The sequence below is a fragment of the Chaetura pelagica genome, unplaced genomic scaffold (genome assembly GCF_000747805.2).
Source record: "Chaetura pelagica isolate M959 unplaced genomic scaffold, ChaPel_1.0 scaffold271, whole genome shotgun sequence".
Lineage (NCBI taxonomy): Eukaryota > Metazoa > Chordata > Aves > Apodiformes > Apodidae > Chaetura > Chaetura pelagica.
Window position 1 is genome coordinate 97,010 of NW_009952106.1, and position 12,691 is coordinate 109,700.

The following is a 12,691-nucleotide window of genomic DNA, read 5'->3' on the forward strand; positions in this document are numbered from 1 at the left end:
AGGAACGCATCCAGATAGTCTTGAAAGTCTCCTGAGAAGGAGACTCCACAGCCTCTCTGGACAGCCTGTTCCAGTGCTCCATCACCATCACAGTAAAGAAGGTTTTCCTCATATTGAGGTGGAATTTCCTGTGTTGTAGCTTGGTGCCATTTCACCTCGTCCTGTCACAGGGCACAACTGAAAAGACACTGACCCATTCTTGACATCCACCCTTCAGATATTTATAGACATTAATAAGGTCCCCTCTTTGTCTAGTCTTCTCTAGACTAAACAGCCCCAGGTCTCTTAGCCATTCCTCATGAGACAGGTGTTCCAGTCCCTTACTCATCCTCGTAGCTCTCCGTTGGACTCTTCCCAGCATATCCCTATCCCTCTTGAACTGGGCAGCCCGGAACTGGACATGATACTCCAGGTGGGGTCTCACCAGGGCAGAGTAGAGGTGGAGGAGAACCTTATATATATATATTTATATACATATATATATATGTACTTGACCTTGCCACACTCTTCTTAATACATCCTAAAATACTGTTGGCTCTCTTGGCCAAAAGGGCACACTGCTGTCCCATGGATAACTGTTGTCTACCAGGACCCCAAGGTCCTTCTCCATGGGGCTGCTTTCTAGCAGGTCAATTCCTAATCTCTACTGGTGCATGGTGTTTTTTCTTCCCGGGTGCAGGACTCTACACGTACTCTCATTGAACCTCATTAAATGCATCTTTGCCCAGCACTCCAGTCTGTCTAGATCTCGCTGAGTGGCCACACAGCCTTCAGGTGTATCAACCAATCCTCTCAGCTTTGTATCATCAGCAAACTTGCTGAGGATACACTCTGTCCCCTCATCCAGGTCATTGATGAAGATGTTGAGTAAGACTGGGCCTAGTATTGACCCCTTGTGAACATATTCTCTAGGCTATTAAATTTTCATCTTAATACTGCTAAAGCTTTTCTTTAGAGTCTGCCAGATGAGAAGGGAAGAGGCTCTCACAAAAAAATCACTAATTTTCTGGAAATAATTACTGACATGTATGTGAATGCAGGACATGTATATATGTCTACCTATATGTATATGTATATAGATTCACATAGAAAATTACATAATTATTTATGTATGCATATTTAGTTACCATTTGTTTATAAATGTATATATAAATATGTATCATGTTTCTAAGAGGTACAAATACTTATATATCAACTAAATTTGATTTTGGAAACCTACTGAACTTTTATTTTCACAGGAAAAACACAGTTATCATAGTATTTACTTGTAACGATATTACACGTTAGCCCATATAAAATATTATTTGATATACCTTAATGTTTCATATGCATTATGTCTTAGTTTACAATTTTAACTTGTTTTGCTTATGCAGAACTGATTATCTTAATGATGTGACACTGTAGCTGAAACAGAGCACATGCAGATGCAAAGACATTTGAAGATTGAAGAACTACTGTTATAAAATATAGCTGGTACAAGGCTATTTGAATTCTTACTGCCATCTCTTGTTTTTATAAAAGATTTGCAGGACTGTTCAAATTTGCAAAATTTGACTGAAGCTCTTCATGTGTTCTGAGGTTGTGCAACCTCTAGCAGGTTCTATCTACAGTCTATGTGTAATTTATAGCTCCATTATACTGAATCAAATCAATTTAATGTAGTTATAGTCTATCAGTGCAAAGTCTTCCTAATTAGTTTAATTCATTAAGATATTATTTATTTATTAACTCATATTCTTTACTAAGAACTAAGCATTTTCTTGGCACTAGACAATAACACAAAAATAAAGACTGAGGCTATAGAACAATTAGTCATAGATTAAGTCAGGACAGCTGGTAAGTTACTGCATTACCTGTCCAAACTACAGCAGGTGACACTCTTGCATGTAAAGGCAAACTAAAATTAATGGCGTTTTACTTCAAGATGACAGTCTTTAAAGAGCAGTAGTTGAGGAGCTACTTCACAAAGAGCTCAGACAACCATTAATCAGGAGTGATATGTGCCGGGGAAAATGTAAACTAGACTGCCAGCCAACACAAGTGATTCCCCATTTTTATGTAGATTCTTTAAAGTTCTCTTTGGTAGGGAAATGTATAAGATTTAGTATCACGTTGGCTGACTTAAAAAAACAACCAACCAAAAAAAAAACCAACCCAAAAAACCCCCAACAAACCAAACATAAACAGTTTGTAATCCAGACATATGAAGTTTATTTAAGAAGAAGAAGGAAGACACTTTAAGCTAAAAGCCAATTAATTTCAAATGTCAACAATGATACCTATATCAGTATATATTAGTTATGTCCATAACTGTTAGGTTCCATGGGGTCAGGGTAAATATATATATTTTTTTAATCTGTAAATTAATATTGGTTAATTACCTCAAATTAGTTTATATTCTAAACCAAATAATATGCTAATTCCTGTGCTGCTTATCAAAAGAGAAGAAGAAAAACAAGCAAAACAAAAGAAAACAAAACTTGAAATAATCTAAAGGAATAATTTTCAATATATAGGAAATATATTTTACTGTCTGTTTTTTTTTTAATACAAATGCACCTATCTCCCATCTCCAGGCTCAGCAGTGTTAATGTCAGCCCTTCCCCCTTTCAGTGGCTGAACTGTTTCCCACAACAGATTACATATTTGGTTCAGCCATTGAAAAGGGGAAGGGCTGACATAACCCCTGGCCACCATCCACAGATCTTCAGAACTAAATTTTCAGTGTTCTGAGAACTACCAGTATTTTAAAATTTCTAAGTCTAATAATAATAGCTCACTCTTTCATGTGAAACGCATCCTTTCAAAACAAAGTGTTTGGTGTGTTACTACTAAATGTGAAAGATTAGGAGAATCTTAAGATTTGTAAACTTAAGCTTTCCTCTTTTTTCATGGGGAATGAGGTGACAACTATTCTGAATAATTCCTTCAAAGATTATGTTCTGCTCATTACAGTTCTAACAAATTACACTTTAAATGTGCAAAATAATTTTGGCATACATTATGTATTTTTTATTCCCATCCATTTATTTTGATTTGTTTCCTGAATACCAGTAGGGAGAAATCAGTGAAATTTTTCTAAGGTGACTTTTCTAAAGACATAGATGAGGAAATTAACTCAGTTAAGATTATTGCTGTGCTATTCAAGGCAACTTTACATTTAAAATCAGTGTATTATTTAACAAACATTTTTTGTGAGTGAAATTATTGCAGTTGCCTGTAAATTCTAACAGATCTTGTATGATTATTTGTACATGAAAAACCAGTCTCACTGTTTCAGTTCCAACTCCTTGCTCTGCATGACAGGGTAGGGGGGGAAAGAGAGCTGGTGCAGGGCTCTTACCAGATCTCAGTATGAAAGGCTCAACAACAAATGGCTTAGTAAAGTGTCTGCTTTAATAATGCAGAATAAGAAAGTGGCAAGTAAATCTTAAATCCCATCAGATGCAGGGGACCACATGTTCATTCGGCATTGGATGGAGCCTGAATGAATTTCCCAATGGTACGCAGTGCAGAGCAGCACAGATCCTGTCCTTGGAGAGAAGCTCTCTCTGTCTCTTATGGTCATTCTAACTTCCTTAGAAGTAAAAAGCTCCATTTCTAAAACGTGCTCTCATTAATACTTTTTGCAGCACTTATTGATAGAGGCAGGGCCATGTAGGTGTTGTGATGATCACAAGGGAGCTGCCCACAGACTCTTCTATTGCAATGACCTGGCTGAATTTATCCTGCAGCCAAAGAGTCTGTGCAGGACAATACAGACCTGAATGCCACGCTGTGCATGCAGCACAGCACAGGCTGTGCCTACATTTAACCTCTTAAATGTTACATGGATCACTGATCCCTAAATGTCCCACAGTCTCTCAGTCAGTATCAATACACTCCTATGTCCATAAAACGTAGAACAAGAAAACAGCGTTTTTCTTGTCTTGCATGTAGAATTCATTTGAGACAGTAGTAAGGATTTCCTGTTACAATATGTTGTGTCAAGAGAATAGCCTGCACCAATACTTACTCATAGTTCTGTAATGTCTCACAAGCTAAGGAAATTATGCACTAGGTCTATAATTCAGTGGAAAATCCAATCTCTGTGCTATTGAAAGCTGTTTTGGTGCCTGAATAACTTTGTTACCTTGCCTCTGGAAGCAGTGCTCACTCTGATGTGGTATTCAGGAAGCTATACATCTAAAGGATATTTTTTTTTTGATGATGCATAAAATTTAGATCTTGGCCATTCTTTCTTAAAAAATGAAACCTCTTTGCAACTTTACACAAAGATTAGCTGTAATTATCCATTAGTTTATTCTGTTCTTCTGGACACACTCCAAGATGCACGTTTGCTGTTTTTCTGTTCTATCTTTTTCCTAAATTTGTTATTGTCTTTATATGCATGCTAAAGTATCACAGAATCATGGACTTAGTTAGGAGTTAGGGACTGGAAGAGACCTCAAAAGATCTTCTAGTCCAACCCCTCCTGACAGAGCAGGATCACCAAGAGTAGCTCATACAGGAATGTATCCAGGCAGGTTTTGAATGTCTCCAGAGAAGGAGACTCCACAACCTCTCTGGGCAGCCTGTTCCAGTGCTCTGTCACTCTCACAGTGAAGAAGCTTTTTCTAATGTTTACATGGAATCTCCTGTGTTCCAGCTTGCACCCATTGCCGCTTGTCCTATCACTGGACATCACCGATACTAGTATCATTATATTCTGCTAATGCATTGTCATAGAAGATATGTATCCTCATGTATGATTTGCTTAAATAATTACAATTAAAATTTAAGTGTTCATAAAGTTCCTGAGATTATTTTAGATGTCTTCAGTTCTAAGCCTTAGAGACATATAATCACAGGCAACTTGATTTTTAAAATCTCCATTTGCTTTCCAAAATCATTTAAGTTGTTTTTATTTATATTACAAAAATTATTGAGTTGGTATTAGTTAATCAAAGGAAGCTTTAACTTCGTTGTTTGTCATTAAGACGACTTTCATAAATGGAAACATTCAATGTCTAAGGCTCTATTGCATTGATGGCAGCTCAGCTGATGCAGGAAAGGGCCTGAGTTAATAACAATATTTAAAAGGCTGATCCCATCCTACAGGTTTCCTAGTCATCTATGAATTCCATCCATCAAACCAAATGGAAAAGATTCTTTTTTTATAAAGAAAACTAAATTTTGTCTCTGCCTTCTTTCAGTCATAATCGATAACCTAGCAGAGCTTTTCCACTTCAAGATCCAAGTTAGGGCAATGAAATTTAAAGATACGACTAGTACAGAGAATGTTTTGTACAAATCTATAATAATATTATACAGTAAATTTATACCAGTATAAAATAAATAATTTTGTTGTCATTTTGGAACATGTCCTTCTGAGGAAGTTTTGACAGATGCCTCTCAGAATGTGCAAACTTAGACTTTCATCTGGAAATCCTCCTAGTAACTGCGAGGCCACTGTATAGGAAGCTCTCACTGGTTTGTGATGTTGCCACTGTCTCTTTTTTAATATAGTAATCCTCCAGAGCTTTTAATCCAAACTAATATCTTTCTTGTCTGGAAAATATTTATAACCACTGCTCAAAGTATAATCTGAAAAGATACTTAAAATTTTAAATACCATGCCAACTGTGCATGGTAAAACAAGATTGGTTTCCTAAACTATAAAAGATGATGCTTAACATGCAATTTCAAAATACTACAATTAGTCAAAGCATCATGCTGTAATCAGATCCACTCGGGGCTTTAGTGTGTGATGCATGCACAGATGGAATTGCCGACAGAATACAACTTGACATTGTCAAAACACTGTTATCCAACAGCAGAATTATGCTTTTGGGTTTGTGCCCTCAATGGGGGAAGCAGTGTTTTGTCACTATGCGCATGCTGTCTTTCACTACCACACAAAAATAAGGCTGTAAGTGGAAGGCATACTTGAAAAAACAGTTGTTATGACTATTAAAGAAGCATTGTGTGTAATTTTACATGTACTTTTCTTCTTGAAAATAGTGAGGGTATATATGTTCAAATTACTTCTGTATATCCATTCCAGTGTTTTAAGCATCAGAGAGTGAAATACTTCTCTAATACTTACGAGTAATACTGTGGAATGCTGCTCAATTTGATTTGTCAGATTTGGAAGAAAGAAAATAAGAAAAGAAAAGCAGAACAAACCTTAACCTGTGTGTTTTTGAAGCAGCTTGGAGTAATTACCATGCAAGATCTGGAGTCAAAAACTCAAGCCCCATACTCCCTCTTGTGGTTAACATCGAAGAATATGGATAAAATAGATAATACGCACACACATATATGTACAAGTATACATATATATGTAGTCTATAGTAACAGGGGGGGAAAAATAATGTTTTGGGGGTTTTTAAACCTTCTAACTTCAAAAAAAATTCTAATTTGCTTATGGTAAGTTGTCTCAGAACATGTTAATCACCCCAAAGGACATGTCGTTCGTCCTCAGCATTAGTGTACTTCACTTTTAATAGTCTTTAATAGTTTTTTTTTTAATAGTTGCATGCTAGAGAAAGTCCTAACTGAGGAGATGGCTACTTAGTAAAGCCAATAAAGCTTAACTGTCAGTAACCTGATCAAAAAAACTTCTTATGTAAAAGGACAATTTATAGAAGAGTAGCTCTCCTGGGGCTTTAATATCCTTGCTAGTTCCATCTAACATCCTTTCTGCAAACTTTACGCCTTAAAGTAGTACAACTAAGAGCATTTCTAACTTCAGTCCAAATAAATGACAATATTCTTGTTTCCTTGCCTTTAATTAAAGAAAGGAGTAATTTACACTTGTAGTTATTGCCATTTGAGAAGAATGAAAAGAGAAATAATTTTGACAAATGCAACGTTATTAAAATCACATTGACTACAGATGTGTTGGTTCTGAAATATTCCATATTTGTCTGTTTATCAAGGTTATGGTATGCTTTGTGTATCATTTGTGCTTTAATAGTTGTGGCAATGGCAAACAAACCTCTACTTGTTATTTGTTTGTAATGATTCCTCTAACCTCTTGCTCTAAAGATTTTATTACATCATATAAAAAAATCCCAAAGGTTTATTTGATAGTTTTAGATTGTATATATTCCTTTTCTATGTGGGAGTTTATAATAAAGGAGTAGAAAGGAGGTGACTTGCATTGTTTACTCTTAATATTTTAAGTTATTTTATTATGATTGGTTTGGGGTTTTAGATGTCATATTTAGGCACAATTGAAATGAAACTATGGAACAAAGATCGCCTTACAACAATTCTGGTGTTCTCTTTGTTTTGTTTTGTGGGTTTTTTTCATGTAGAAAAGTGACAATAATGGAAGACGCAGATCAGAACATTCATCTGAAAAACTTGTCTCTTCAGCGAGCCACTAATGAGGAGGAAGCCTTAAACTTGCTCTTCTTGGGAGACACCAACAGAATGATTGCTGAGGTTAGAATTGCTGCTACGTGTCTTTCTTAACACTACCAGAGCTAAAATGGTGATGAATTTCTCCACATAAGATGTACAGTTTGGAAGCTAATAAGTTTGGAGATAAATGAGTATGTATCTTCTTTCAGAGTATATTTCCACAGTGAAATTAAACAAGCATTTCTCTGATTATAGCTTTCACTCTGTAAAGAGCTTTCTGTTTTTCCTTACTAAACCTGACTGGTGGTTGTTGATTTCATAACTTACTGCAATTAAAAGAAGTAAGAAAGGAATTTTTTTCGTAAACCATAGACTGACTTTTGAATGTGACATGTATCAACATATGTACACATTTAAAGGTTAGAAAACATGGCCTTACAGAGCACTGTCAAACAATCAGACAGAAGTACTAAGTTACCTTTAAAGTAGTTACAGTAAGAGTCAGCAGTCCTCTCTTTTTTCTTCTTATTGCATAGACAGTTGGTGTTATATATAAAAAAAGAAATGGCAATGTGAAGCACATTCAAGTAAATATTTGCCAGTATGCTAAGACAAGAGTGTTTTTACTGATTCTGGAAAACTCACATTAAATTGTTTCCATATCTAGCTATGAAAATCTGTGGGTTTTTTTTCTTTCCCTTATCTTCATATTTGGAAATGGAATGTAAACATAAAAAGTGTATTGTATAATGTGAGCACTGACAGTGTGTCTTTACCACAACACAGCTAATTATATTTTAGAAATCTGTGAGTTTTCTTCCTCTCTCTGATGAAGAAGATATGTAATAAATCCATTAAGAGAAAGACATTTGAAGTGTATTAAATAGTCAGGTAGCTTTCTGTTCCTCCTAGATGACTATGTACACCTGGGAACAGGGAAAGAAGGATTTGATTGCAAAATATGAACAGGCAAAAAAACCGATTTGTTCTCTGTTTCTCAAGGGACACTGTTGCAGCAATGACATTTTGAGAGGCACAAAAATGTAAAGGCAAGAGATAATCAAGCTGTACTTAAGGGCTGTTAATAAGAATGTTGAGGCAAGGAACCCTTTAAAGAGATTGAAAAGGAAAACCATACAATTTAGAGGAGATGAACTGGAAAAGTGTAATAAAAGAGACAAAAAGATGACACTGAGTTCAAAAGCCTGAAAAGCTGTAATGGTAGTTCATAATAAAAACAGAAAAATAAAGTTCATTGCATGAAGAAAGATCTTTAGGAAATCTCTGATCAGTTTTAGAGGAGCTGTGTACAAAAATGAGACATGATATTTAAATGGTGTCATAAATCAGCAATTGCAAAGGGCAACAGTATTACATATTTGGAAAATGTTGCCTAAAGAGAAAATATATCCCAAATGCTGAAAGTCATGAACAAATAACAGAACTAATGAAGATAATAAGTCATTAAATGTCAAGATGAAGTAATGCTCAGTAAAACTAAAATAATTCTTAGTAGGTCAGACCAAAGACATGTCTACTTCAGTTTCCTGTTTTGAACAGTGGCCAATAGCAAATACATAGAGATGAGTAAAAAATACACCAAGTAAATAATTATTAATATATATATTTCCTAATCTTAATTGGTTTGTATTTCAGACTATTTTTAGCTAATAACTTCTGTTATATTTTTCCTTTACATGAATTTGCCTAGATGCTTTTTTGACCTTAGTAAATGTTTATAAAAAATCTTGTGTGAACACAAATATTCCATAATTTAACTTTCTTGTGTAAATAAAAATGTCCTTTAGTTTATTTCTTAATCTACAACTTGGTAGTTTTATTTTGGGCATGCTAGAAAACATGAGAATGAAACAGCAGAGAATTCACTAATCTGAGTGGCTTGGGTTAGGAGACACTGTGCCATTGTCATTTCTGCTGCTTTTGCCACCGCAAGAGCTATTTGTTGAATGAATAGTATAAAGTTATTGGTTTGGGTTTGTTTTTTTTTAAATTGAAGAATACTTTAAAAAAATACAGAGAATACTTAGAATCATAGAATCACAGAATATGCTGAGTTGGAAGGGACCCACCAGGATCATCAGGACCAACTCCTGTCCCTGTGGAGGGCACCCCAAGAATCACACCATGTGCCTGAGAGCATCATCCAAACACTTCTTGAACTCAGGCAGGCTTGGTGCTGTGACCACTTCCCTGGGGAGCTTGTTCCAGTGCTCAACCACCCTCTGGGTGAAAAACCTTTTCCTGATATCTAAGCTAAACCTCTCTTGATTCAGCGTCCTACCATTTCCCTGAGTCCTGTCATTGGTTACAGGAGTGAAGACATCAATACCGTCCCCATCTCTTCCCCTCATGAGGAAGCCACAGACTGCGATGAGGTCACCCCTCAGCCTCCTCTTCTCCAAGCTGAACAATCCAAGTGACCTTAGCCACTCCTCATAAGTCCAGACCCTTCACCATCCTTGTGTCTCTCCTTTGGACTCTCTCCAATAGCTAGATGTCTTTTTTATATTATGGTGCCCAAAATTGCATACAGTATTCAAGGTGAGGCTGCACCAGTGCAGAGTAGAGTGGGACAGTCACCTCCATTGGCCAGCTGGCAATTCTCTGCTTCATGCACCCCAGGACACAGTTGTCCCTCCTGGCTGCCAGGGCACCTGCTTGAAAATTGCAGCAATATTTACTTTGCTTAATCTAAATGCTACTATGATTGGTAAAACTTCGAATGAGGTGGATTTCATTGTAAAAGTTGTTGGGTTTTTTTGATATCTCAGACATTGTTCCTTTGCAATCACAGCAGGTATGTTGCAGTACAGTTCAGCGAGCTTACTGAACTTTCTCTTAGGTGTTACAGAATTTATCACCCATTATCATTAAGCGTTTTTGGCTTTAGGTGACTATGGTGTTTTATATGATGACTTAACAGAATGAGAAAATAGTGTTTGCAGAAACGAGGGATTAATGTAGATATCTAGGAAAATGAACTAATAACATCAACCATAACTTCTTCTACAGAGATCCGTATTTCTAAACCTTAATTGAATTATGATAACACTTCTTGATCTCAAAAATTATTAAGACCTCTTTTGAGTAAACTTTAAAAGATCCAAGATGTATAAACATAAGTAAAGTCATCATATTAAAAATATTCTAAAAGCTATATTCATTCATTCATTAAATATCAGGGAATGTTTAAAACTGAATACTTCTTTCCCATGTATAACTATATAGCTCATGAGAATGAAAAAAAGAGGAAGCTAACCTACTTTGTGGAGTATTGGTTTATAGGTCAGTATAGGACCAATCCTTGCTCTACTTTTGACAAGTACAACTTGCCAAAGTGGTAAGATGGGAGACATCTGTGCATGAGCACTTTGTAAAGTAAAAAATCAAATAAGAAGGTTTTGTCTCTATGTTTTTCCAGGGAGAAATGTGTAGAGAACAAACCCAAAGAAGTTGTTCTTTTATTGGCAGCTATATTTTTGTTCATTTGTTTTTACCATAAAACACAGTTTCTTGTTACATTTGAAAGAAGAAGAATCTCAGCAACAGGTTATTTTAAAAAATTATTTATTTTTAATATTTTATTTTTCTAAGCCAACTTTATGCTATAGGTATCTCAAACACACACAAACAAGAGATTCCAAAATTTAATATGCACATATGACACAAGTTGTAGCAGCAGTATCTAAAAGCTCATGTTTATAAATAGGTGGCTATTTAGAAAGTGTTCCCAAACTATTTTATTTTGACAGATACACTACTAATACTTCTTCAGCTGAAGTGGTCTTTTATAAATTCTTGTGATAGGAATCTCGTGTGACCCCTGTCCTTTGAAATAATATGCCTGAACCTCTGTGATCTAGAGAATGCTTAGTACTTTTTTACTATTTCTCTAAAAATACCAAAGTAAGGTAGATCCAATAGCTTCCCAAGGACATGCATCAATTTCAAAACTGTAAAATCTTTGTGAGATTGGTACCTCTTAACAATACAGGTGCATGTACATTTAGCATTGTTTTTCCTCTAATGAAAAATTACTTCATTTTAACAATGAAGTAAGTGTTTTAGTGCATGATTTTATACCTACAATAGTCCATTGTTTAAATTTTGAAAACGGTGCATACTACACAGTATTTGTTGAATCATTTAAAATGTTTGAAGTATACATGTAGGCTTTTGCAAATGTTTACATGTGTTTACTTCAAGAAAGAATGAAACATTTAAAGATAGTTGTGGGGACTGACCTGTGACCTCTGAATTGGACTAATTCCCTTTGTATTTGTTTTTATTCTCCATTAGTATTCTCTTGAATATACTTAGAAAGCCACTGGTAGTGTTTGAATGGGATTTTTCTTGGATTAAATATGAAAAATAGGATTTGATGGTGTGAACACATTAGATTAAATGACACTTTTGCCAAGAAGGCATGTAAACCACATTAGAACTACATTCCAGAATGAATTACAAGTTCCTGCTTTTCTAGGTTCAATTGTTAATTTTTTTCCACTCTGACAAACCTATTCTATAGCATCATTAGCACCAAATGGCATCATCATTTCAGCACAGGTGCTTTCATTTCTGTGGGTGTTAAAACAATCTCTGGTCATACATACTACTTTGAGTAGTCCTTAAAGTGCTTTGGGATTTATGTGGATAAAAGGCACTGTATAATGTGAATGTTTAATTATATTAATTACTTGAAAAGTTGCCTCAGTTACCATGGTCTGGCTGTGAACCTTTACTTGGAGTAAATATAGAAAGATAAAGTGATGCTTTTAGAAATAAAGGAAGTGTCAGATTGCATCTATTCTGATCTTTATCTTTTCATATACATTTGCAATTTCAAGTGTGTCAGGTGTACTTATACACACTTGAAGAGCCTCTTCACTTGTATCATATTAATCAGAAAGGAAACTAAAATCTGTTAAGGTCCAAGTCATCTACCTGATATAAAGGCAGGAGCTTCCTGTTCTTCAATTTACATAGTCTTCAGTATAGCATAGTGGAGGAACTCATGCGGTGTTTTGTTGCTCTAAGATAGGTAATGATTAGGTTAAGATGGATAACTTAGGCAAGTCTTTGGACCTTTCAGGAGCTTGTATTCCTTGCAAGAAGCATCTGATTCAGACGTTTCTTTAAATATGGCTGTGCTGCATGTTCTCATTTAAGTAGAAACCACCTTCTTGCAACCATTGTGTGAACAGATGTAATGATTTAAGTCACAAAGCTTGTATACAGTTTATTTAATTTCAGCAAAAGCAAGTATGTCCTCATCCTGGAAACAAAGGAGACTGGGTTGTATGGTCCCTTTTATATA

At 35.4% G+C, this 12,691-nt stretch overlaps 1 protein-coding gene across 1 annotated transcript in view; it reads left to right on the forward strand.

The window, feature by feature from the left end:
- KIF6 (kinesin family member 6) overlaps positions 1–12,691 on the forward strand; it is a gene marked incomplete at its 5' end in the record, with an annotated part of 207,295 nt that overhangs the window by 82,813 nt on the left and 111,791 nt on the right. Inside the window, one exon of the mRNA XM_010006127.1 lies at positions 7,305–7,434. Within this exon, the coding sequence (XP_010004429.1) occupies positions 7,305–7,434 (130 nt within the window). The remainder of the gene's footprint in view (positions 1–7,304; positions 7,435–12,691) is intronic.